The sequence below is a fragment of the Acomys russatus genome, chromosome 17 (genome assembly GCF_903995435.1).
Source record: "Acomys russatus chromosome 17, mAcoRus1.1, whole genome shotgun sequence".
NCBI classification, from domain to species: domain Eukaryota; kingdom Metazoa; phylum Chordata; class Mammalia; order Rodentia; family Muridae; genus Acomys; species Acomys russatus.
Genome location: NC_067153.1, coordinates 64,068,431 through 64,090,765, shown reverse-complemented (window position 1 = coordinate 64,090,765; position 22,335 = coordinate 64,068,431). Strand labels below are relative to the sequence as shown.

General features: G+C 51.6%; 3 protein-coding genes across 3 annotated transcripts; 1 reads left to right on the top strand and 2 right to left on the bottom strand.

The window, feature by feature from the left end:
* The first annotated feature begins 246 nt into the window (after positions 1 to 246).
* Positions 247 to 10,397, top strand: Aaas (aladin WD repeat nucleoporin). The gene is given in 17 exon segments (XM_051160428.1): positions 247 to 514; positions 923 to 952; positions 954 to 1,051; positions 3,419 to 3,474; positions 3,721 to 3,812; positions 3,917 to 3,963; positions 4,909 to 5,007; positions 5,363 to 5,506; positions 8,322 to 8,442; positions 8,723 to 8,847; positions 8,970 to 9,030; positions 9,174 to 9,264; positions 9,363 to 9,456; positions 9,529 to 9,596; positions 9,816 to 9,897; positions 9,984 to 10,068; positions 10,164 to 10,397. Coding segments are annotated over 17 exon segments (1,641 nt in total). The 5' UTR covers positions 247 to 391; the 3' UTR covers positions 10,389 to 10,397.
* Positions 10,398 to 10,684: 287 nt separating this feature from the next.
* Positions 10,685 to 16,943, bottom strand: Myg1 (MYG1 exonuclease). Its single transcript, XM_051160429.1, has 7 exons — positions 16,713 to 16,943; positions 16,493 to 16,605; positions 14,133 to 14,292; positions 12,308 to 12,460; positions 11,870 to 11,992; positions 11,589 to 11,770; positions 10,685 to 11,062 (listed from the first exon to the last, which is right to left on the bottom strand). Exons 1-7 carry the CDS (start codon positions 16,926 to 16,928, stop codon positions 10,864 to 10,866), a joined length of 1,146 nt encoding a protein of 381 aa, XP_051016386.1. The 5' UTR covers positions 16,929 to 16,943; the 3' UTR covers positions 10,685 to 10,863.
* Positions 16,944 to 17,275: 332 nt separating this feature from the next.
* Positions 17,276 to 20,821, bottom strand: Pfdn5 (prefoldin subunit 5). The gene is made up of 6 exons (XM_051159439.1): positions 20,700 to 20,821; positions 20,420 to 20,522; positions 20,169 to 20,200; positions 19,262 to 19,336; positions 19,041 to 19,146; positions 17,276 to 17,374 (listed from the first exon to the last, which is right to left on the bottom strand). The coding sequence occupies exons 1-6, from the start codon at positions 20,769 to 20,771 to the stop codon at positions 17,298 to 17,300; spliced, it is 465 nt and encodes a 154-aa protein (XP_051015396.1). The 5' UTR covers positions 20,772 to 20,821; the 3' UTR covers positions 17,276 to 17,297.
* Between the last annotated feature and the right edge of the window lie 1,514 nt (positions 20,822 to 22,335).

Genomic DNA, 22,335 nt, shown 5'->3' with positions numbered 1-22,335 from the left:
CGTCAGAGAGTTTAATTAGGTATTTTGCTAAACTGGGCTTACTCTGGGCTTTTTCCGTACTAAGTAAGTGAGTGGGAGCCGCTCCTGGGGATTCGGAGTAGGAAAAAAACAGCCGCCTCACAGGATCCAAAGCAAACCGAGCCGCGTCAGCGCCGCGCCCGCTCCGTCCGCAAGGAGGCGCGCCAGGAAGTCCCGGAAGTCCGTCCCGAAACCAACCTCTCCGGGGAGCTTTTGCTTCGCTGCACTTCCGTTGAGCTTCGCGCGCAGTCGTTTTGTCCTGTACGGCTACCCGTCCGCGTACGAATCTAGCCCGGGAACTGGGAGTCCCGGGAGCGCAGTCACCTGCGGGGGAGCCGGTCGGTCGATCCTGGACGCCCTGCGCACTGGCAAGATGTGCTCCCTGGGCTTGTTTCCCCCGCCGCCGCCTCGGGGTCAGGTCACCCTGTACGAGCACAATAACGAGCTGGTGACCGGCAGCAGCTATGAGAGCCCGCCTCCTGACTTCCGGGGCCAGGTGGTCCGCCTGGGGATGGATGGAGGGTGGGTGTGTGGAGAGTGGGCTCCGGGCTCGGCCCCCACGGGAGACCAGAGAGAACGACGTGTGTTTCGGGGCTGGCGTCGGCTTGCGACGGATGCCAGGGCCTCTGAGGAGGTCCTACAGGGGGTGGGGAAACGGTGAAGGCTGCTCTGAATCAGGGCGTCTCTGTAATGTCAACCCCGTGGGAAACGATTGGCGTGTGCAGATCAGGGCTAAAACTTTGCCTTTGTGCCCCACAAGTGTCAACCTTTGTGGATATGGGAAATGGGGCCGTGGAATCGCTTGTGCCCAGTCCAGCCATAGGCTGGAGATGGCTGGGAGTTGTGGGAGGGGCGGGGCGGCGGGGAGACTGACCGGCTCCCTCCCCACACTTCTGAGCTATAGTGGATCAATCTTCCTGTCCTACACCTGACCAAAGGATCCCCTAAAAGCCCCTGGGAGGCTGGACCATGGCACAAGGCCTGCTTTCATCCATCACCGGGAGCAAGTGTGGAAGAGGTGCATCAACGTTTGGTAAGGCATGGCGAAGGGCTGCCTAGGCCGTGGCCTGCAGACAGTGGAGGGATGGCGTCACTGGGCCTTGAAAAGGGCTGCTCTTGAAAAGGCAGCTTGATAGTGGTATCTCTGTCTTCGTATTACACAAGCCATATTAGGTGACCCATCTTTACTGTGAAGCCGAAGGATTTACCGGAAGCTTCCTTTATCCCTAGTGGCTTGAGTTTCCAGACCCGCTCCCAGCACCCACCTCAGGTCATGCGTTGTTCATTCTGAGCTTTTATGTGAAGCTCAGGAAAGTTAAGGAAAGGCTGTAGTGACTCATCTGTGCTGAGAGTTGAAGCCGTGTTACTAGTTTCCGACTGTCATTTTTAGCCGTGTAGCCTTGGGAAAGCTACTGCTTTGTCCTAAAACCCTTTTACAGTGTGGCATTAAATAGATGCAGGAGCGCTGAGAGGCGCCTCCTGGCACACACTAGTCCCTCCATAAGATCCTCACCACGGAGGAGCTCTGAGGCTCATGAGTTATGTCCGTCTGTTCCTTTGTGAGATGTTGCCAAATAGTCTTTTATAAAGTTGTACATTCAGGACTTGGGATGTGGCTCAGCTGGTAGAGTGCTTGCCTGGCACGCAAGAAGCCCTAGGGCCAGTTGCTAGCACCACTTACAACTGGCTGTGGCTGCGCGAGCCCGTAGTCTCAGCGCCAGGCAGGAGGATCAAGGCGTTTTGTCATTCTTGACTATGTAGCAAGGTTGAGGCCAGCCTGGAGCGCACCAGACTCTATCTCAGGAACAACAAAACCAAAAAGCAAACAAAGCCGAGCACCTGGGATTGTGGGAATGGCTAAATTGGAAGCACCTGGTGCAGTGCCGGACAGTTACGGGCATTTGTTGATACAATTACTGCTAGATGTTTCTCAGGATATTCCTCTTAGCCTTACTGACAGCTTTTGTAAAAGATTTATTTATTTATTGTTTATGAGTGCTTTATCTGCAGAAGAAGGCATCAGATCACATTATAGATGGTCATGAGCCACCATGTGGTTGCTGGGAATTGAACTCAGGACCTCTGGAAGAGCAAGCAGTGCTCTTAACCACTGAGCCATCTCTCCAGCCCCCCTTACTGATATCTTTTTTTTTTTTTTTTTTTAAGATTTATTTATTATGTATATAATGTTTTGCTTGCATGTACTCCTGCAGGCCAGAAGAGGGCACCAGATCTCATTATAGATGGTTTGAACCACCTTGTGGTTGCTGGGAAATTGAACTCACGACCTTTGGAAGAGCAGCCAGTGCTCAACCTCTGAGCCATCTCTCCAGCCCCCTTACTGAAATCTTAATTATCCCTCAGCTTCCTGAGTGTCTCAAGCTACTTCACCTTTTTTTCTGAGGAGCTCTTAAGTAGTTTTTTCTTTCTTTCTTTTTTTTTTTCTTTTTTTTTTTTTTTTTTTTTTAAGAATTTATTTATTTATTATTTATACAGTACTCTGCCCCCATGTGTGCCTGCATGCCAGAAGAGGGCATCAGATCTCATTATAGATAGTTGTGAGCCACCATGTGGTTGCTGGGAATTGAACTCAGGACCTTTGGAAGAACAGCCAGTGCTCTTAACCTCTGAGCCATCTCTCCAGCCCCCTTTTTTTTCTTTTTAATTTTTATTTACTTAAGGGCTGGAGAGATTGCTCAGTGGCTAAGAGCCACTGACTGCTCTTCAATTCCCAGCACCTACATGGTGGCTCACAGCCATTTATAATGTGATGTAATGCCCTCTTCTGGCCTGCAGGTGTACATGTAAACAAAGCACTGTATACATAATAAAAAAATAAATAAAAATAAAAAAAACAAAAAAAAATATTTATTTTTTGAGATGGGGTTTCTCTGTGTAGCAGCTCTAGCTGACCTAACCTGAAACTCAGTCTTTAGACCAGGCTGGCCTCGAACTCACAGAACTCCTACTGCCTCTGCCTCCCGAGTGCTGGGATTGCCACCACCATCCTGCTTCCTTTTTTTTTTTAATGAGGCAGTGCCTCCCGTAGCCCAGACTGGTCTCACACTCGCTGTGCTGCTAAGGGTCTTGACTGCTAATCCTCCCAGTTCCTTACCCAGCGTTGGGTACAGGCATGTGCTACCACATCTGATTCTATGTGCTAGTAGGAACTGAACCCAGGGCTTTATTCATGCTGGGCAGGTACTTTGCAACTGAGACAGACACAGACACACACACAACACACACACACACACACAGACACACACACACACACACACACACACACACACACACACACACACCAGCCCTCTTTAATACATGGTTGTTGGGTAAATGAAACCTGTTGGGGACCTGGTGACAGGACTAGATTAGTAACTCTGTGTCTTTTTCTCCTGGTGAGGCGGGATGTGGGCCTTTTTGGAGTCCTGAATGAAGTTGCACATTCCGAGGAAGAAGGCAAGTGCCCCCGAGGTCCCCTCCAGAGTAAACCCTCCCAGCGCCTGCTCGCCCCGCCTCTCCCTCCACCTCCTTTTCTGTCACCTCTCAGTGCCCAAGTGCTCACAGTGGGCTCTGGAGAGGAGGTGTCCAAGCCACTCACTGTAGACACAGCCTTAAGAGTTTTGACACTCGTCACATAAGAGCACGGCAGGTGATAGCCCTGTGCTGCATGATGTCATCAGAGCTGTCTCCTCCACCCCACAGTGTTCGAGTGGGTGAAGACAGCCTGCAGCTGGGCCCTGGCTGGCTGTCGGTGGGCCTCCTCCCTCCACGGCTCCCTGTTCCCACACCTGTCCGTAAGTTTGGCTTCCCCCCTGGCTCTCTCCTTTGTGGGCAGCGCTGGCCGGGATGACTAGGTCAGCTCCGTTCATACGGTGTGTCTGTTTGTTTGTTCTTACAGCTCAGGAGTGAAGACCTGATTGCTGAATTTGCCCAAGTAACTAATTGGTGAGTGCACAAGCTCTGGTACCCCATGGGGCAAAGTTCTGAACTATGAAAATTATTCTAGGGAGAGAGAGAGGTCAAAGCTGAGACTCCTCTCTCCCCATTGTCACCCTGTTCTGCTAGTTTTATGTCTACTTGATACGAGCCAGAGTCATTTGGAAAGAGGTCCCTCAGTTGGGCATGGTGGTACCCAGCGAGTTCGAGGCCAGCCTGGTCTACAAAGTGAGTCCAGGATAGTCAAGGCTACACAGAGAGACCCTGTCTTGGGGGGGGGGGGAGGAAAGAGGACTCTCCATTAGGAAAACACACCCAAGCCTGGCATGGTGGCGCTTGCTTTAATCCCAGCACTTGGGAGACAGAGGCAGGTGGATCACTGTGAGTTTGAGGCCAGCTTGGTCTACAAAGAGTCCAGAACAGTTAAGGGTATATAGAGAAACCCTGTCTTGAAACCCCCTCCCCCACCCCCCAAAAGCAGACAAAATCTGATACAGTGGTGCACACCTTAGTCCCAGCACTTCGAGGCAGAAGCAGGTGGATCTCTTAGTTAGAGGCCAGCCTGATCAACATGGTGAGTTCCAGAGCTAGAGCTACATAGTGAGACTCCGTCTCAAAAACAAACCAAAAACCCAGCCACCTACCTACCCCAGGACACCCAGGGAGAGGGAGGACAGGAAGTGGCTGCTTACAGCACAGCCTCTGCATCAGTTTTTGCTGCGAATTCCTACCCTGACTTTCCTGACCGCACACTGTAAGATGATGTCAGCCCTCTCCTCCCAAGTTGCTCTTGGCTGTGGTGCTTTGTCACAATAGCAGAAACCCTAAGTTCCCCTCTGTCCCCCACTCAGAATGGAGCAAGAGAAAAGCTGAAGGCCCCTCTCCTGTGCGGAGGGAGCCTGGGCTGCTGGGCTGTTAGCGGGAGGCACGGCTGCCGACTGTCTCCTTCCGCAGGTCCAGCTGCTGCTTGCGGGCCTTCGCGTGGCACCCTCACACCAACAAGTTTGCTGTGGCCCTGCTGGATGACTCGATTCGTGTATATAATGCTAGCAGGTGCGTGGGCACTGCGCAGCGGGCAGTTCAGACTGGTCTCACCACTTCTTGGCCTGGGTTTGGGACACTCCATGTTGAATGTGGCCCTCCTACATCTAACATTTAAAAAAAAAAGATGATAACATGTACAGCGCTCTGCCTACACGTGTGCCTGCCCGCCAGAAGAGGACATCCGGTCTCATTATAGATGGTGTGAGCCACCATATTGTTGCTGGGAATTGAACTCAGGACCTTTGGAAGAGCAGCCAGTGCTCTTCACCTCTGAGCCATCTCTGTAGCCCTTGGCTTTATCTTTTTGATTGGACTCAGGTTTCTGAGTCCTGCTTTGACTCGGTTTCCCCCCTCTTGCTCCCAGCACCACCGTTCCCTCCCTGAAGCACCGTCTGCAGCGCAGTGTGGCGGCGCTGGCCTGGAAGCCCCTCAGTGCCTCCATCTTGGCTGTGGCCTGCCAGGGTTGTATTCTCATCTGGACCCTGGACCCCACCTCCTTATCCACGAGGTGAGTCCCTGCGGCCTGTCCTGACCTTAGCGAGGGCAACGCAAGGCGCCCACTGACGCCTGTAAGTTCTCGTCCTCACAGCACCTCACAGGGCTGCGGGAGAAGCAGATCTGAGGTCAGGCGGGGTGCTGAGATGTTCTGTCTAGACAAAGGGACAGACTGCAAGGCCTCTGGGGTTATAGAAGTGTGTGTCTGCCGGCTACACACTGTTAGACGGAAGTATAAAGTAGAGCAGGGCAAATACAGACGTGAGTAGAAACCACGGAAGTTGGCACAACCAGCAGGGGGTGATGCTCACCTTTAATCCCAGCACTCAGGAAGCAGAGGCAGGCGCATCTCTTGATCAAGCCAGCCTGGTGTACAGAGTTCCAGGACAGCCAAGGCTACACAGAGGAATCCTGTCCCAAAGAGCACCACCCTCAAAAAACAAAACAAAACAAAAACCAAAGCTGGGCCCTTGGGAGGGATTTGGGTTAGGAAGGTGGATCTTTGTGAGTTCGAGGCCAGCCTGGTCTACAAAAGTGAGTCCAGGACAGCCAAGGTTAACAGAGAAACCCTGTCTCAACCCTCCGCCCCCCCCACCCCCAAATACAAGTACATTTACTCACTGTGTGTCCGTGGGGACACATGCCAGAGCTCAAGTGTGGGGGCCATAGGACAGTTCTGGGGAGTTGGCTCCCTCCTCCCAGTGTGTGGTCCCTGGGATTGGTCGGACTCAGGCCTCCAGGCTTTAGTGCCGTTTCTCTGTGCCCCTCCTCCATTTTTCTTTCTTTTCTCCTCTTTCAGCCTTATTTTAGTATAATTTCTACAGAGAAGTTATAAAATTATCACGTTTCTGTATACTCTTAACCTTTCTGACAGGGTCTCCCTATGTAACCTTACTTGACCATGTAGACCAGGCTGGCCTCAAACTCACAGCGCTCCACCTGCCCCCGCCTCCTGATGCTGGGATTAAAGTCGTGCACCACCACAGGGCTTGGTCTTGAACTCTTGAACCTCCTGCCTCTGCCTCCCAAATGAAAGTTTTCTCAGGAGTGTGCCACACACCCAGATTCTCTTGGGAAAGTTGTTTATGGTGGTGATTATTTTAAGATTCTGTATGTGAGGGTGTTTTGTCTGCATATATGTCTGAGTACCATCTGTATGCAGTGCCTAAGGAAGCCAGAAGAGGGCAATGCTCCATGGGATGAGCTACAGACAGCTGTGAGCTACCACATGCTTGCTGGGAATTGAACCTGGATCCTATGGAAGAGCAGCCAGTGCTCTTAACCACTGAGCCATCTCTTTAACTCTCTTTCTAGGAAATTAGAATTCTTTTTAAAAAGGAGAAGCCAGCAAAGCTTGATTGAGAAGTAGAGTAACAGTTCTTGCAGCAGGGATGCTACAAAAAACAGGCTGCCTTTTTTTGTTTGTTCAGTTTTTTTTGAGACAGGGTCTCTCTGTATAGCCTTGGCTGTCCTGGACTCGCTTTGTAGATCAGGCTGGCCTTGAACTCACAGTGATCGCCTGCCTCTGCCTCCCAAGTGCTGGGATTAAAGGCGTGCACCACCACCACCCGGCTCTAGCTGCCCTTTAAAATATTATTGGAGATGAGTCAGATCTGATGCCTTCTTAACACTAAACATAACACTAAAAGGTTTTTTGTTTAATTTTATATGCATTGTTGTGTGCTTGCATGTATATCTGTGTGGGGAGTGTCAGATTCCCTGGAACTGGAATTACAGACAGTTGTGAGCTGCCATGTGGGTTCAACTGGGTCCTCTGGAAGAGCAGCCAGTGAGTGCTCTTAACTGCTGAGCCAGCTCTCCAGCCCCCACACTAAAAGGTTTAATTACATGTGTATGTGGGTATGTGCACGGAAGTACAACTGCCTACAGAGGCTGGAGGAACTGGGGTTACAGTAGTGAGCTACCTGACATAGGATCAAACTCTGGTCCTGTGGGAAAAGGGTATACACCCTGAAGTACGTGTGTGCACCTACCTCATGTGGTAGTCAGAGAACAACTTTTGTTTTTGTTTTTGAGACAAGGTTTCTCTGTGTAGCCCTGGCTGTCATGGAGCTTACTCTGTAGACCAGGCTGGCCTTGAACGCAAAAGTTCTGCCTGCCTATCTCCTGAGCGCTGGGAATAAAGGCGTGCGACACCACCGTCACGACTAGAGAACAGTCTTTGGGAGTTTTTCTATCCTTCCTCCATGGGTTCTGAAGATTGAATTTTTATAGTAACGTTAGTCCAAGGCTGGGCAGGGTGCTGCATGAGCAGTCCCAGCATGCACGTGAGGAGGTCCCGGCGTGCACGTGAGGAGGTCCCGGCGTGCACATGAGGAGGTCTGATGCTAAACTGGAGCTACTGAGTGAGCTGAGCTGATGTGAAAAGAAAGTTGTCACTCACTGTAAAGTTGAGCTGCGTCACTGACAAGGCCTTACAGGAGTTAAAGGTGGGAAGAGCCAGGTCCCCAGCTCAGCGGGAAGTGACACTCCAGGCACAGCCCTTCAGACTGTCAGGAGGGTCTTCTTGTGGATCACAGGCTCTCCATAGCCTTTCCCCTTTGACCTCCCCCACAATCCCTCATTGACAACAGAGGCAGTGAACCCCGGGTCTAGCGAGGCTAGGGAATCATGATAGGGCATTTTCATTTTAATTTCGTGGTGTTCGGGTGCTGGCAGCGGTGAGACGAGGGCATTGAGCCCTTGGGAACCAAACTCCTACCCTGTGAAAAAGCAAGTGTCCTCAGCCACTTACCTTTTCTTTAGCCCCCTTGATACATTTGTTTATGCACCATTTTTTCACTCTGTCTTTTGTTTATTCCTGGCAGGCCCTCCTCTGGCTGTGCACAGGTGTTGTCCCACCCTGGGCACACACCAGTCACCAGCTTGGCTTGGGCCCCCAATGGGGGGCGGCTGCTCTCAGCTTCACCTGTAGATGCTGCTATTCTGGTGAGCTGGGTCCTACCCCTCAGTGGTCAAACAAGAGAGTCTTCATCTGGTGGGGGACAGCATGAGGGAAGGAGACTGTTTCTGTCTTTAGTTTATATGATGTTTTGTCTGGACTCCTCAGATCTGAAGCTGCCAGCCACTGCAGTCGTAACTGCGGTCCTTATGTGATAGGCTGCTTCTTGCTGGTTCCCTTCTCTGGGCCTCTGTGCATGGAAGAGGGTAGCGCATCGTGTGTGGGTCAGCAGTGGTTCAAGGTTCTGAACTCACTTCCCTCTCTTAGGTATGGGATGTCGCGACGGAAATCTGTGTCCCGCTTCCTTGGTTCCGAGGAGGAGGGGTTACCAACTTGCTGTGGTCCCCAGATGGCAGCAAAGTCCTGGCCACTACTCCGTCAGCAGTCTTTCGGTGAGTGGGCGAAAAGCTGAGGGAGGCCAGGAGCCTACAGACAGGCATGTGGCTTCTGCACCTGGGCACCGCGAGCTTGGAGCCTGAAGGCCCTTACGCTGCCATCTGTCTTTCTGGCTCAGAGTCTGGGAGGCCCAGATGTGGACTTGTGAGAGGTGGCCAACTCTCTCAGGGCGCTGTCAGGTAGGAGGGGACTGTGATTCACAGAAGCTGGGGAGGAAGGGGGTTCTAATGGGCCTGGATCTCCCCCACATGGCTCCCCATATCTACCTCTCCTGATGTAGCTGCCCTGTAGACCTGCCTCCTGTCTCTTTCTTCTGCCCTAGACTGGCTGCTGGAGTCCAGACGGAAACCGGCTGCTGTTCACTGTGCTGGGGGAAACAGTGATTTACTCCCTGTCGTTCCCAGAACGCTGTGGTGAGCTGGGACATTTTGGGGCGGGAGGGAGACAGCACCTGAAGGGTGCACTGAGGGAGGAAGGTAAGGAGGCTGTGCTGGAAATCCTGCCCTTGCAGGGACAGAAAAGGGCCGTGTGGGAGGTGCAAAGTCTGCAACAATCGTAGCTGATCTCTCTGAGACAACCATACAGACCCCAGATGGAGAGGAGAGGTGAGCTGGAGAGGCTGTGGGAGGAGCGAGGAAGTGTCGGAGAGACGCTGATGCCCCTGTCCTCTGTCACAGGCTGGGGGGAGAGGCCCACTCCATGGTTTGGGACCCCAGTGGCGAACGTCTGGCTGTGCTCATGAAAGGTAAGGACAAGGTCTCACTGTCCTGGAACTCACCGTGTAGATCAAGCTGGCCTTGAACTCACTCACAGGTCTCCCTGCCTCTGCCTCCAGTGCTGGCGTTAAAGGCCTGCGCCACCATGCCTGCTAGAGAACTACAGCACCGTGGTTACTGTTCTGTGGCCCTGCCTTCTGTGACTTTGCTTCTGGAGTTCTCTGCGTTAATTGGCTCGTTTCTTACAGGAAACCCACGGGTACAGGATGGAAATCCTGTCATCCTCCTTTTTCGAACTCGAAACAGTCCTGTGTTTGAGTTACTTCCCTGGTAAGTGCAGAGCTGAGCCTTCCCACGCCTGTCTGCACAAGGTCCCGGCCTCCACTGGCTTCTCACCTCTAACTCTTTTGCCGTAGTGGAATTATTCAGGGGGAAGCAGGAGCCCAGGCCCAGCTCATCACTTTCCATCCTTCCTTCAACAAAGGGGCCTTGCTCAGCGTGGTGAGTAGGCAGGGTTGTGTGTCAGTGCCTTCAGGGTGGCTGAATGAGCGCCACCATGAGGCCACTCTGGTAACGTCTTTTCTCATTCTCTGCAGTGCTGGTCCACAGGCCGAATCACCCACATCCCTCTGTACTTTGTTAACGCCCAGTTCCCACGCTTTAGCCCAGCTCTTGGCCGGGCCCAGGAGCCCCCAGCTGGAGGTGGAGGCTCTATCCATGAGGTGCCACTGTTTACTGAGATGTCACCAACTCTGGCCCCTTGGGACTCTCTTCCAGGACCATCACCTGCCCAACGCCACTCCCCTCATTCCCACTTGTAAACAAAGTCCTTCATGTTCCCACTCGCTTGCGTGCCCTGCTGCATTTTCTCTAGTGTGTTGCTGGGGCCTAGTGGAGAATGAGAGAGTTGGGCCACCGACTAAGATTCTACGGTCACTTTGACCATGTATTTAGTCCTAGGATGGTTTCTTTTTATTTTCAGATTTATTATTTTATGTGTTTGTGCTACCTGCATGTACCTGTGTGATACTGCCCACAGAGGTCAGACGTGTGTGGGTGTCAGATCTCCTGGGACTCGAGTTAGAGGCAGATACGAGCTGCTGTGTGAGTTGAAGGATTACTGAGCCACCTCTCCGTCCCATGAGATGGTTGTCAAATGATTTAAAAAGCAAAGCTGAGAAGCAGCAAGGAGATGCCGGGCAGAGGGTCCTGCACATGGGATGCTGCACTCACCAGGTCTGAGGAAATTCCCAGGTTGGTGGATAAGGTACTGGGTCAGTCAGAGGTGAACACATTTTATTGGACTACAGCATTCGCAAGAGGCATGGGTGCTGGGCGCTGGGCAAGAGTGGCACGGGCCATGTTCAGGGCACCCTCTCGAGTGTGGTGCCCACCAATGAAGCCACTGGCGTGGACGAAGATACAGCCAGGGATCCCGCTGGCTTGGTCCAGGGCCTCATCCCGAAGTCCCCGCCATGGCTCTGGTAGGGGCAGTCTATACAAGAACAAATGGAGGCATGAGAAACTAACAGGGGAGCAGATGTCTCTTGTGCTTTGTATGGATGCAACACCTGTCAACTGAAAAACCATGTCCCTCGAGAGGGAGGCAGAGGCAGGGGGATCTCTGTGCGTTCAAGGCCAGCCTGGTCTACAAAGTGAGTCCCGGACAGCCAGGGCTGTTACACAGAGAAACCTTGTCTCGGGAAACCAAAAACCAGAGAAAACAAAACCAATTTCTCATAGACAACCCTACACACAGACACGTTGGGCATGTCTTTCCTTTGGAGTGCCACTTCTCAACTATCTCATGTCCAGTGGCCAGGGCAGGAAACAGGTGGGAGGCAGAGAGGATTCTGGGGTAGAGACAGGTGCAGGAGACTGAGCTGGCAAGATGGGAGGTCGAGTCAGAGAAGGGCCATGCTATGTGTGTACAGTTACCTGGAGTCTTGAGTCATCGTTTTGGGAGCTTGGGGACGGCAGGAAAACCCACCTGAAACAATGGTGTCTGCAGCAGGACTCACCGGCTTTGGAATGAGTGAGGCTCCTTGGGTACACACTGGACTCGCCACTTTCCGGCCTGGTCAGTGTAGATGACAAAGGTGATGGCGACTGGGGGGGACAAGGCAGATTCTAGGTGGAACAGATGCTCCTTCCAAGGGCACCCGCCCTTCGACAGTTCCACTATCTCCCCACTTGAGTCCACCTGGAAGGGAAGAACAATGTGGCCAGGAGTTCTGGGTTGGAGCAAGAGGCGCAGCCGACCAGCCCGCTGACAGCCGCCCCTGGCTGGCCCCGGGTCTACCTGGAACCGCTGGGCCAGGGCCTCCTCTACCAAGGCCCGGGCTGGCAGCCAGCTGTGCTGGTAAAAATTTAGTCTCTGCAGAAATTCCTCTTGTACCAGATCCATTGCACACCGGAACCCTGCCTGGGGACAGTGGAAACGACAGCATTGTGGGCACTCGCTCAAATTTTACTTCACAGGACTTGAAAGATCAACAATTCTTTGTTTATTTTCTAAAAAAGATTTATGTTTATGAAGGCTCTAACTGGAATCCTTGTTCCTTGTTCATTTTCATACCAGGAGAGGGAATTATATTCCCTTACAGATGGCTGTGAGCCAGTGTGGGTGCTGGCAATTTAACTCAGGACCTCTTAACTACTGAGCCACCTCTGCAGCCTGTACCAAACCTTACTTTGTCCCCTGAAGTTCTGTGTCTCAGGCTTTTTCTAGGCCTCTTACCTCAGTGTCTTGGTTGGGCTGGTTCCAAGTGGGATTGAGCCGAGCAACCCGGGCACTGAGTGTAGTGGTCAGGGCGTATCGAGGCTCCCCCTCTTCCCACTGAGAGATGCCATTGTCCACAGCATCTACCTCCTCCACGAAGTTCTCGTACATCTAAAGCAGCAGGGGGAGGCAATGAGGACAGCCGCCAGGGCAACGTGAAAACACAACACTGCTCGAAACAGCCCTCAGTGAGGGGATCCTGTGCTGCTGACCTCCAGCCTGGCCCCTGAACAAGGGTTCCAGTTAGACGGGGCGTGGGAGGGAGAGTGGCTGGGCAGCACAGCAAGTTACTGAGGTAGGTAGTAGACGGGCTGGGCAAGTGTTTGACAGACATCAAGAGCTGAGACATGAGGCTTTGAGATGAGTCCATAATATATTCTGTTAGCAGCAGCTATGACATCTGACCCTGCAGAAACAGGATAATGCCTCAAATTCTAGGGCAGAAGCAGTGATGAAAAACTGCCATAGAAAATGTGGCTCCTCAGCAGTAACATGTCATCTGCAGAGAAAGCCTGACCTCAGGGCGTGGTGGGAAGGCTCCTGCATGGCAGCTCTTGGTCTGAACCAAGGCGCCCACTTGGAACTGCTTTCTCAGCTACCGGGAGAACCAACACATCAGCAGTGGGAACGAAAACTAACCCCAGTGCTCTAAAACCTGGCACCACAGAACTCTTAACCCACTCACATGTCGCCCTCCATCAGGAGCAGACGCTGAAGAACTAAGCCTAAGCTCTGGTGGCATCTCAGGGCAGCTGCCTGAGGTGCTGGGCTGCGTGGAGCCTCACAGGGAGACAGTGCTGTCCTTCCCTGCGAGCCTGAGTCATGGAGATGCTGAGATGTTCCTAACAGCCAGGGAGCCAGAACCTGAGCCGAGTGTGAGGGTGAGCAGCCTTGGGTGTTTACTCAGAAATATCAAATAATTCTGCTTTTGTTTGATCTAGTTTTTGAGTCAGGGTCCAAGTTGACCTGGAATCCAAGCTCCTGCCTATACCGCTCAAGTGTTGGACAGAGTGCGCATCACCTGGAACACTGTTCTCTGATATATGTCAAGAAAAAGACTGGGGCAGGAGAGATGGCTCAGAGGTTAAGAGCACTGACTGCTCTTCCAGAGGTCCTGAGTTCAATTCCCAGCAACCACACTGTGGCTCACAGCCATCTGTAATGAGATATGGGGCCCTCTTCTGGCCTGGAGGTGTACATGCAAATAAAGAGTGCCGTGTATACATTATATATTTATCTTAAAAAAAAAAAAGAGAGAGAGAGAAGCCTGGCATGGTGGCATACGCCTTTAATCCCAGCACTTGGGAGGCAGAAGCAGGTGGATCGCTGTGAGTTCAAGGCCAGCCAAGGCTACACAGAGAAACCCTATCTTAAAAAAAACAAAACAAGGGCTGGAGAGATGGATCAGTGGTTAAGAGCACCGCCTGCTCTTCCAAAGGACCTCGGTTCAATTCCCAACACCCACATGGCAGCTCACAACTGTCTGTAACTCCAAGATCTGAGACCCCCCACACCAATGCACATAAATTAAAATTAAATAAAAATTAAAAAACAAAACAAAACAAAACAAAAAAGTATGTTTTAGTCATCAGAGAGCGGTGGCACTACTTTAGAAGGATCAGAGGTGTGGCCTTGGCAGAAGTGTGTCATCTGGGGTGGGCTCTGAGGTTTCAGGACCAGAGCAGAGCCAGCATTCTTGCTGCCATGCCATGCCATGCAAGCTCTGAGATCAAGCAAGCCTGAGGGAATGCACATAGAAGACACGAGGCCCTCAGGTCCCTACCTTGTCATAGACGGTGTCCACCACGCTGTCCTCTTCCCCAGTGCCCAGCAGCTGGGCTAGCAGCTTATGGCCGAAGTGCAGATAGACAAGCCCCGCACTGCTCAGCTTAGTCTGCCATGGCTTCCCAGGGCACAAGGAACTCATGGTCTCTGTGAAAGTCCTGAGGAGCACAGGAAGGGTGAGGTCAAAGAGCTGGCCCAGGAGGCTAGTGTGTGCATGCAAGGTTCCATGTGCAAACGTGGGCATCGCAGGATGGCAAACGCTGTAGGAATGGGAGCAAAACACCTCTGGTGCCAGCACAGGCCGTGGGTGAAAGCTTTCACTCCCACACTCCTTCTCAGGCTGTGTCAGGCTTGCACTGTGCACACTAAAAAATCTAAGATCATCCTTCAAGTTCCTCTGTGGGAGGTGGACAAACAACAGAGCAACTGTGTCAGTGTCAGGACCCTGGGGACTGACCTCTAGAGGCTCAAATCCTTTATGTAAAACGGGGCAGTGTTTGACTATGAACTATACACATTCATATATATATATATATATATTTCTTTTTAAAGATTTATTAAGTATTCAGTGTTCTATCTGCATGTACACATGCACACCAGAAGAGGGCGCCAGATCTCATTATAGATGGTTGTGAGCCACCATGTAGTTGCTGGGAATTGAACTCAGGACCTTTGGAAGAGCAGCCAGTGCTCTCAACAGCTGAGCCATCTCTCCAGACCTCTCTTCTATATATTTGTCTTTGACTTTGTTTTTTAATTTGAGACAGGATTTCTCTGTGTAGCTCTGGCTGTCCCGGACTCACTTTGTAGACCCGGCTGCCTCTGCTCTTGAGGGCTGAGACTAAAGGTGCAGGAAATCACACCTGGCTGGGTTTTTTTGTTTGTTTATTTTTACTTGATAAAAATGGGTCTTATGTGACCCAAGATAGGTTCAAAATTGCTAACAAATGACAACCTTTAACTCCTGCGTCCACTTCCTGCGTGCTGGGGGCTACAAGTGTGTCCACGGCCTTGCTCTTCTCCTGTGTCTTCTACATTAGTTATGGCTCAAAGGATGCAGACACTAGGTAAGTAGCTGTTACACTTTAGAGGACAAGAAAAGACTATTCACACTCCATACAGATGCTATTTACTTACTTATTAAAGAAAAAAGGAAGCCAGGCGTGGTGGCTCACACCTTTGATCCTAGCACTCAGGAGCAAGAGGCAGGCAGATCTCTGAGTTTGAGGCCAGCCTAGTCTACAGAATGAGTCCAGGACAGCCAGGGCTACACACAGAAACTCTATTTTGAAAAACAAAAACAGAAAGGAACAAATTTTCCTAAATTGGAGGGAGGAGTTGTGAAATTCTGAGGTGGGAAAGTGAAGAAAACAATTATATTTCCTTTTAAAAAGTGAGGAAGCAAGGATGACACGCAAATTCCTGAAGTGTGCCATATTTTTGCAAAATGTCCGGGCTTTGTACATTAAGAGCACCATGGGCAAGCCCGGGTGTCTGTACTAGGACACCCAATAAACCTTAGCGCTGCCACCCCCTCCCCCCAAAAAAGCGAGGACACAGACTGAAGTGTGAGCAGGCATGTGAGGTGAGGGAGGAGGGTTACAATGGGGCTGTGGGTCAAAGGGTCGCTGTGATAAAACACCTGACAAAAACCAACTGAGGGGAAAAGGATTATCGTAGTTCACAACACCGGGTACACGTCCGTCACGGAAGGGCAGGCAGGCGGCAGAACCAAGTCCTCACCCACAGGTAAGAGCAGAGCAAACACAAGCCACGCGCCATCCTCTCACAGTGGGCCGGGCCTTCCCACACCAGCCAACACACCCCACACACCTTCCGCTCTGCACAACTCCTCAGCTGGCCAATTCCCAGGTCATTCTGCAGTCTAGATTGTGTCAAGCTGATAATGACAATTAAAACCAACTACGTGGGCTGGAGAGATGGCTCAGCGATTAAGAGCCCCGCCTGCTCTTCCAAAGGACTCAGGTTCAATTCCCAGCACCCACATGGCAGCTCACAACTGTCTGTAACTCCAAGATCTGACACCCTCACACCAATGCACATAAATTAAAATTAAATATTTAAAACCAACCACCTGAATGGTGGCTGAAAGCGCTGCCTGGCCTTTCCTTATATCCACACGGGTCTCACAACCTTCCTTCACTCCAGTTCCAGGAAATGCGGGCACCAATGCACTTAGTGCCCACACATGAATGCAGGCAAAACCCCACACGCATAAGATAAACACAAAGCAAAAGGCCGCCTCAGTGACCGCCCTTGAACTAGAAGGATCCTGCAGCCCGCGGCAAGGACGGAGCATCGGGAAAGGAAGAATTGCGCGTGCGTGCGAGAGCTCACCTCTGGTGGTGGTCGTAACGGTGCGTCTGCGGGTTGTACTCGCCACCCACATCCACCACGATGTCACACGAGGCCAGTTTTTCGGGATCCCGCGTCCGCACAATCTCTGCGTCCTGCAGACACAGAAGAGCCGGCTGCCGGGCAGGTGCCAGAGGGCTGCGGCTGGGCGCCCACGGGGCGCGTCCGGGGAGGCGCGGTCGGTCCGGCCCGCGGTCCTTACCCTGTACTCCGGCAGCAGGCGGAGCAGCGCGCAGGCCAGAGCCTCGTCGCAGTGGAAGGTGCCATTGTGCGTGCCGATTCGCGGCGGCGCCATGGGGCTGTTGCAAGGCCTTTTAGGGGGCGGGCCGGACTCTGGAGCGAGCATGCAGTGCTGGGCTTGGAGAACTGACCGCAGCGGCCACCGTGTCAGGATACCTCGTAGGAGACGGCTGCCCATAAGGTTCCCTCCACGGGAAGGCTGACCCGGAAAAGGAAGTGTCTGATGTAGCTTCACTTCCGGCGGCCAGCGGTGCCCACGGCAACCACAAAAGCGTGCTGTTCAGCGCTGGCCTTTTCACTCCTCAAAGCTCCAGTTGGAACCTCTAGAAGGCAACATGGCTAGTCCAGCTTTCTGGCTCTCAGCAAAAGTACACCCACCCGCCCTTTGTTTAATGCAAAAAAAAAAAAAAAAAAAAACCAAACCAAAACAAAAAATACCACCATTGGTCCAGCTGGCACATTTATTAACATTAAGCACAAGACCCTCTCATCCCAGACACCAGGAGGCCACTGCCCAAAGTCCCAGCTTCGTTTCCGCAGCACTGGCTCACGCCTTGGCAGTGGCCTGAGCTGCGCCCCGGGCTGTGATCTGCTGAATCTTCTGGCTCATCAAGTCCAAGACAGCTGCGAGAAAAGAAGGCGGAGCCACATCGAGTCAGAGCTGTGCTGGAGAAGCGGTGGTTAAGGAACACTGACAGTTTGTTAAATTGTGGCGGACACACATACACAGATTTAGAGTTTACAGTGTTGTCAGTCAGTATGCTAACCACTGGAATATAAAAATGAATACAACGTTCGCCATGACCAAAGACTGTTGTGTGAGGGCTAAGGATGTGCCGCACGTGACAGCACCTAACCCAAACACCACCTAACAAAATAAATCGGGAGGCTGAGGCAGGTGGATTGCCTTGACGGCAAGGCCTGCATGGGCTACGGATTCTATAGTCTGTAGTTTAGTCTATATTCTATACTGTAGTTCACACTATAGAATGAGACTCTGACTCAAAACAAAAAATAAAAGCTGGGCGTGGTGGCGCACGCCTTTAATCCCAGCACTCAGGAGGCAGAGGCAGGCGGATCGCTGTGAGTTCGAGGCCAGCCTGGTCTATAAAGTGAGTCCAGGACAGCCAAGGCTACACAGAGAAACCCTGTCTCGAAAAAAAAAAAAAAAAAAAAAAGCCATCAGCCCTCCCCTGGCTTTAAAATCAAGAGCTTTTTAAAAACCCTGACTCCTAAAACAACGACCCAGATTGATTTAGTTGGGTTCAATGGGGCTTACACTCTTTTTAAACTTCCTGGAGGACTGCTATATATAGCCAAGGCGGTAATGCTAGTGCTCACCTAGCGTTTCTAGGCATCCTATCCCAGCTCACTCACAGATCTCAACCACTCAGACCCTGACAAGTATCACATCACTTTCAGAATCTAGATAATAACAAATCAGGACACCAAAGAGAAATAGAAACAGCTCTTCTGTTATTGTTTTTAGACAGGGTCTCTTTATGTTGCGCTGGCTGGCCTCAGACTCACAGAGATCTGCTGGTCTCTGCTGGGATCGCAGGTGTGCACCACTACTGCCAGCAGACACGGTTTTAACCTGAAGGAGACATCTCCTAGTTTAATGTTGTAATCCAGTATAATGTTATAACCCAGTTTAATGTATAATCTGGTTACCGTGTGTGTGTGTGTGTGTACACACCACTAAGCATTTATGTGGACACCTAAGGAGAAATGCAATGTCTAATCTTGCTTTGTCATTCTCTGCCTATTCCTGGGAAACAGGGCCTCTCACTGAACCTGAAACTCACGGCTTGAACTAGGCTGGCCAGTGTGTGCCACTAGCCCCGGGACTCACGGCAATCCTCCTGCTGTAACTTCTCCGTCAGTCGTGGGGTTACAGATCTGTGCCGTCAGCCCTCATGTAATGAATGTTCTTTACCACGGAGGTGAGAGGCACAGGTGGTTCTCCCAGGGCTTTGTACGACAGCTTTAACAACTAAAGTGTTTGCCACACAAACCTGATGCGTAGAGTTTAATCTCTAGAACCCAGGATGAAGGGAAAAAACAATTCCTGAAATATATCCTCCAACCTCCACACATGGACCACGGCATTTGTGTACCCCCCCCCCCTCTCTTCTTGTGTCTGTCTGTCCCTCCCTCCCTCCCTCCCTATCTATCTCCCCTCCCCCTTCTCACACACACACACACACAGAGACAATGCTAAGTACAAATATTATAGACAGATAAGCAATGTCCATATAATTAGGAGGAGGTGCCCTGCAGGACTTGCCTTGCTTCATGGCGTGTTTTTCCTGAAGAGCTGGCTGGATTTTCTCCATCTGCTTCGTAAGGAAGTCTATCTTCCTTTTGAAGAAGTCTTTGGCATCCTCAGTCGTCTGCAAGGTCAGAGGTGAATGAAAGACAACAGGGAGAGCCTGCGCTACGCCATACCCCTTCCCTCAAGCTCTGGTTACCGTCACAGAAAGCTTCCGCGTACTTCCGGGCACTCACCTTCTCCACGTAGTAGCCAGTCCCCACATCGATGAGCACATGCTCCACATCATGTAGCTTCCCCGGGACATACATCTGAGGTGCCAGGATTAAGGAAAAACTAGCCCAGGTCGACGTGCGGTTCTGTCAGCCAGAGCACTAAGCCCAAAGCATCCTGTTCTAAAAAGCTGCAGCCAGGAGAGCCAAGTAACCTTCCCCCGTCACATAAATATGGAAGGCAGGGTTGGTTCCTAGCGAAGACAACAGAAGCCGAAACACTTTTGTTTCCGGATCCCATCTCTGATCTCCATCTCTCATCCTTAAATGAGCGCCTGTATCTTTTCACAATACCCAGAAAGACCAGAACATATACAGCTATTCTCTCCTAAGGGGCCAGAAGAAGCAAGTGAAAAAGACAGCTTCATTTCCCCCTAACCACAAGTCGTGATGGATTATACTCATTTTTATCTTTAAAAAAAATTTTAGACTGTATGTATGTATGTATTCGTGTGTGCATGTGTGTGCACGAGCATACACACACATCATGTGCATGCATGATACACGCAGAAGTTAGAACAGCCTGCTGGATCCCCTGGAACTGGAGTTACTTACACCCTACTCCATGTGGGTGCTAGAAACCAAACCAGGCTCTCTGCAAAAGCAAGAAGTGCTTTTAACCACTAAAGCATCTCTCTAGCCTCGGATTATTACTGTTTTTAAAATTACACTCACTTGTTTTGTGTATGTTTTCACAGGTGTGTGTGCCAGGGAGCAAGGATGCAGACATCTGGGAACTGGTTTCCTCCTCCCGTCATGTGGGTTTCAGGGACTGGACTCAGGGTGGATGTGTGCCTGTGATCAAAATCCTCCCCGCCTCTGGGAAAGGCTGAGGAAGAAGGCAAGGTAGTGTTTCCCGCGGAAAGGATACAGAACTCGTCAGTGGGACCAGTAATTCTTTTCCTGTGAAAGCAAAGAACACAAACTGCTGGGGAAGGCGGCGGCTCCCACGTGAAGACGTTAAGGGGGGGGGGGCTCGGTGTCCACAGACCGTGAACACAACAGCAACACTTTAGTTTTCCGTAGGCAACATGCGGGGGCTCGTGTGGCCACAGACGCTAAGTAACGGGAAAGCTGGACAGGACGACGTTCCCCAGGTGCCCGCCCCCGCCCAGCCCGTACCCTCGTTGCTCTTGGTCAGCACGTTCAGACAGTCCTTGGCTTCCACGTATTTGGTCTGCACCACCTTGAGCTGAGCAAGGGACGTGGACAAAAACTCCACTTCCTACAGGAGCCGGGAAAAGGAGGGGATCAGCTTAGGAACCCGAAAAGGCTCGGCCGAGGGGGCGGGACCGGAGAGGGGTCTGTCTCCCCGCCCCGGGAGAGGACGCCTCCCACACCGGGAGCTTCGCGCGGCCCGAGGACGTGAAGCCGAGGAAGGTGCTTGAGCTGGCTCCCTCACCTGGTCCAGCTGGTTCTTGAGCATTTCCAGTTGCGGCAGATTCAGCTCCGTGAGGTTAATCGACTGCGCCATGTTGGAAGGAGGACCGCCGAAGAGGAAGAGGCCCAGGCGGCCGACGCTCTAGCCAGCCTCCGCGTCATCTCGGTGATGCCGCCGGGGGAAACGCTCTGCGCCGGGCGTCTCTATGGTCTGAGCCTTGGACGGGAGGTAAAGTGGTTGGAGAGCAAAGCAGCTCCTTTTCGCCAAGTGTACCAAAGCTAGCACGATTAGTAGTAAAGAGGGCTTTGGTCCTCAAACTTTTCTTTTTTCTTTCCTTTTTTCATGACAGGGTTTCTCTCTGTGCAGCCCTGGCTGTCCTGGACTCACGCTGTAGACCAGGCTGGCCTCGAACTCCCAGAGATAGATCCTCCTGCCTCTGCCTCCCGAGTGCTGGCGATAAAGGTGAGCACCACCACGCCCGGCTGGAACTTGAAACTCTATTTAACGTTCCCAGAATACAACCGAAAGATTGTAAAGCCAGGGGCTGGAGACATGGCTCACAGGTTAAGGGCACTGGCCGTTCTTCCGAAGGTCCTGAGTTCAATTCCCAGCAATACGTTGGTTCATAACCATCTATAATGAGATCTGGTGCCCTCTTCTGGCCAGCTGGCTCACATACAGGCACAACGCTGTGTACATCATAAATTTAAAAAGAAAGACTGTAAAGCGTGCATGCTACTGCACGTTGGTGGGACAACCCTGGTGGCCAGGAGGGAGCTTGGGTTCTGACAGCACCACTAATGCGCTTGAGGAACAGGTGAAGTGGAAACACTAAAGAGGCAGCATTGTCAAGGAACAAGTGTACGACATGAGTGGTTTTCTCCCCTTTATTGTGTCTCAGTATGTGCAGGCAAACCAAACCTAGGTCCTCTGGGTGAACTGCTGAGCTCTCTAGCCCCGCCATGATTATATTTCTGTGCGTTGGGTATGAGGGGTATATGAATATAAGATGGATGCTTCCCAGAAGCTTAACAGTTAAGTCAGGGAGAGAGAAACCATGAGTGGCAAAACCCCACGGTGTAGCAGCCCTAGCGAGAATAGCAACTGCTGGGTGATCGCTTTCCGCACTGTGTAGAGGCTAACTTTCTGCACCCTCAACTGCTGGGTGATCGCTTTCCGCACTGTGTAGAGGCTAACTTTCTGCACCCTCAACTGCTGGGTGATCGCTTTCCGCACTGTGTAGAGGCTAACTTTCTGCACCCTCAACTGCTGGGTGATCGCTTTCCGCACTGTGTAGAGGTTAACTAACTTTCTGCACCCTCAACTTTGGTATTGTTGCTCATATGGCTGCATCATGTTTTTGTAAACACTTTCTTAAAAAAAAAAAAAAAGATTTATTAAGTATACAGTGTTTTGCCTGCATGTATTTCTGCATGAGGGCACCAGATCTCATCATAGATGGTTGTGAGCCACCATGTGGTTGCTGGGTATCAAACTCAGGACCTTTGGAAGAGCAGGCAGTGCTCTTAACCTCTGAGCCGTCTCTCCAGCCCCTTTTCTCACCAGCCAATTGCTGAGGCAGGAAAGGATAGGCAGCCCTTCCTACAGAGACAGGATTCTGGGGGTGGGGGTGGGGTGGGGTTGCCAGCTAGAAAGA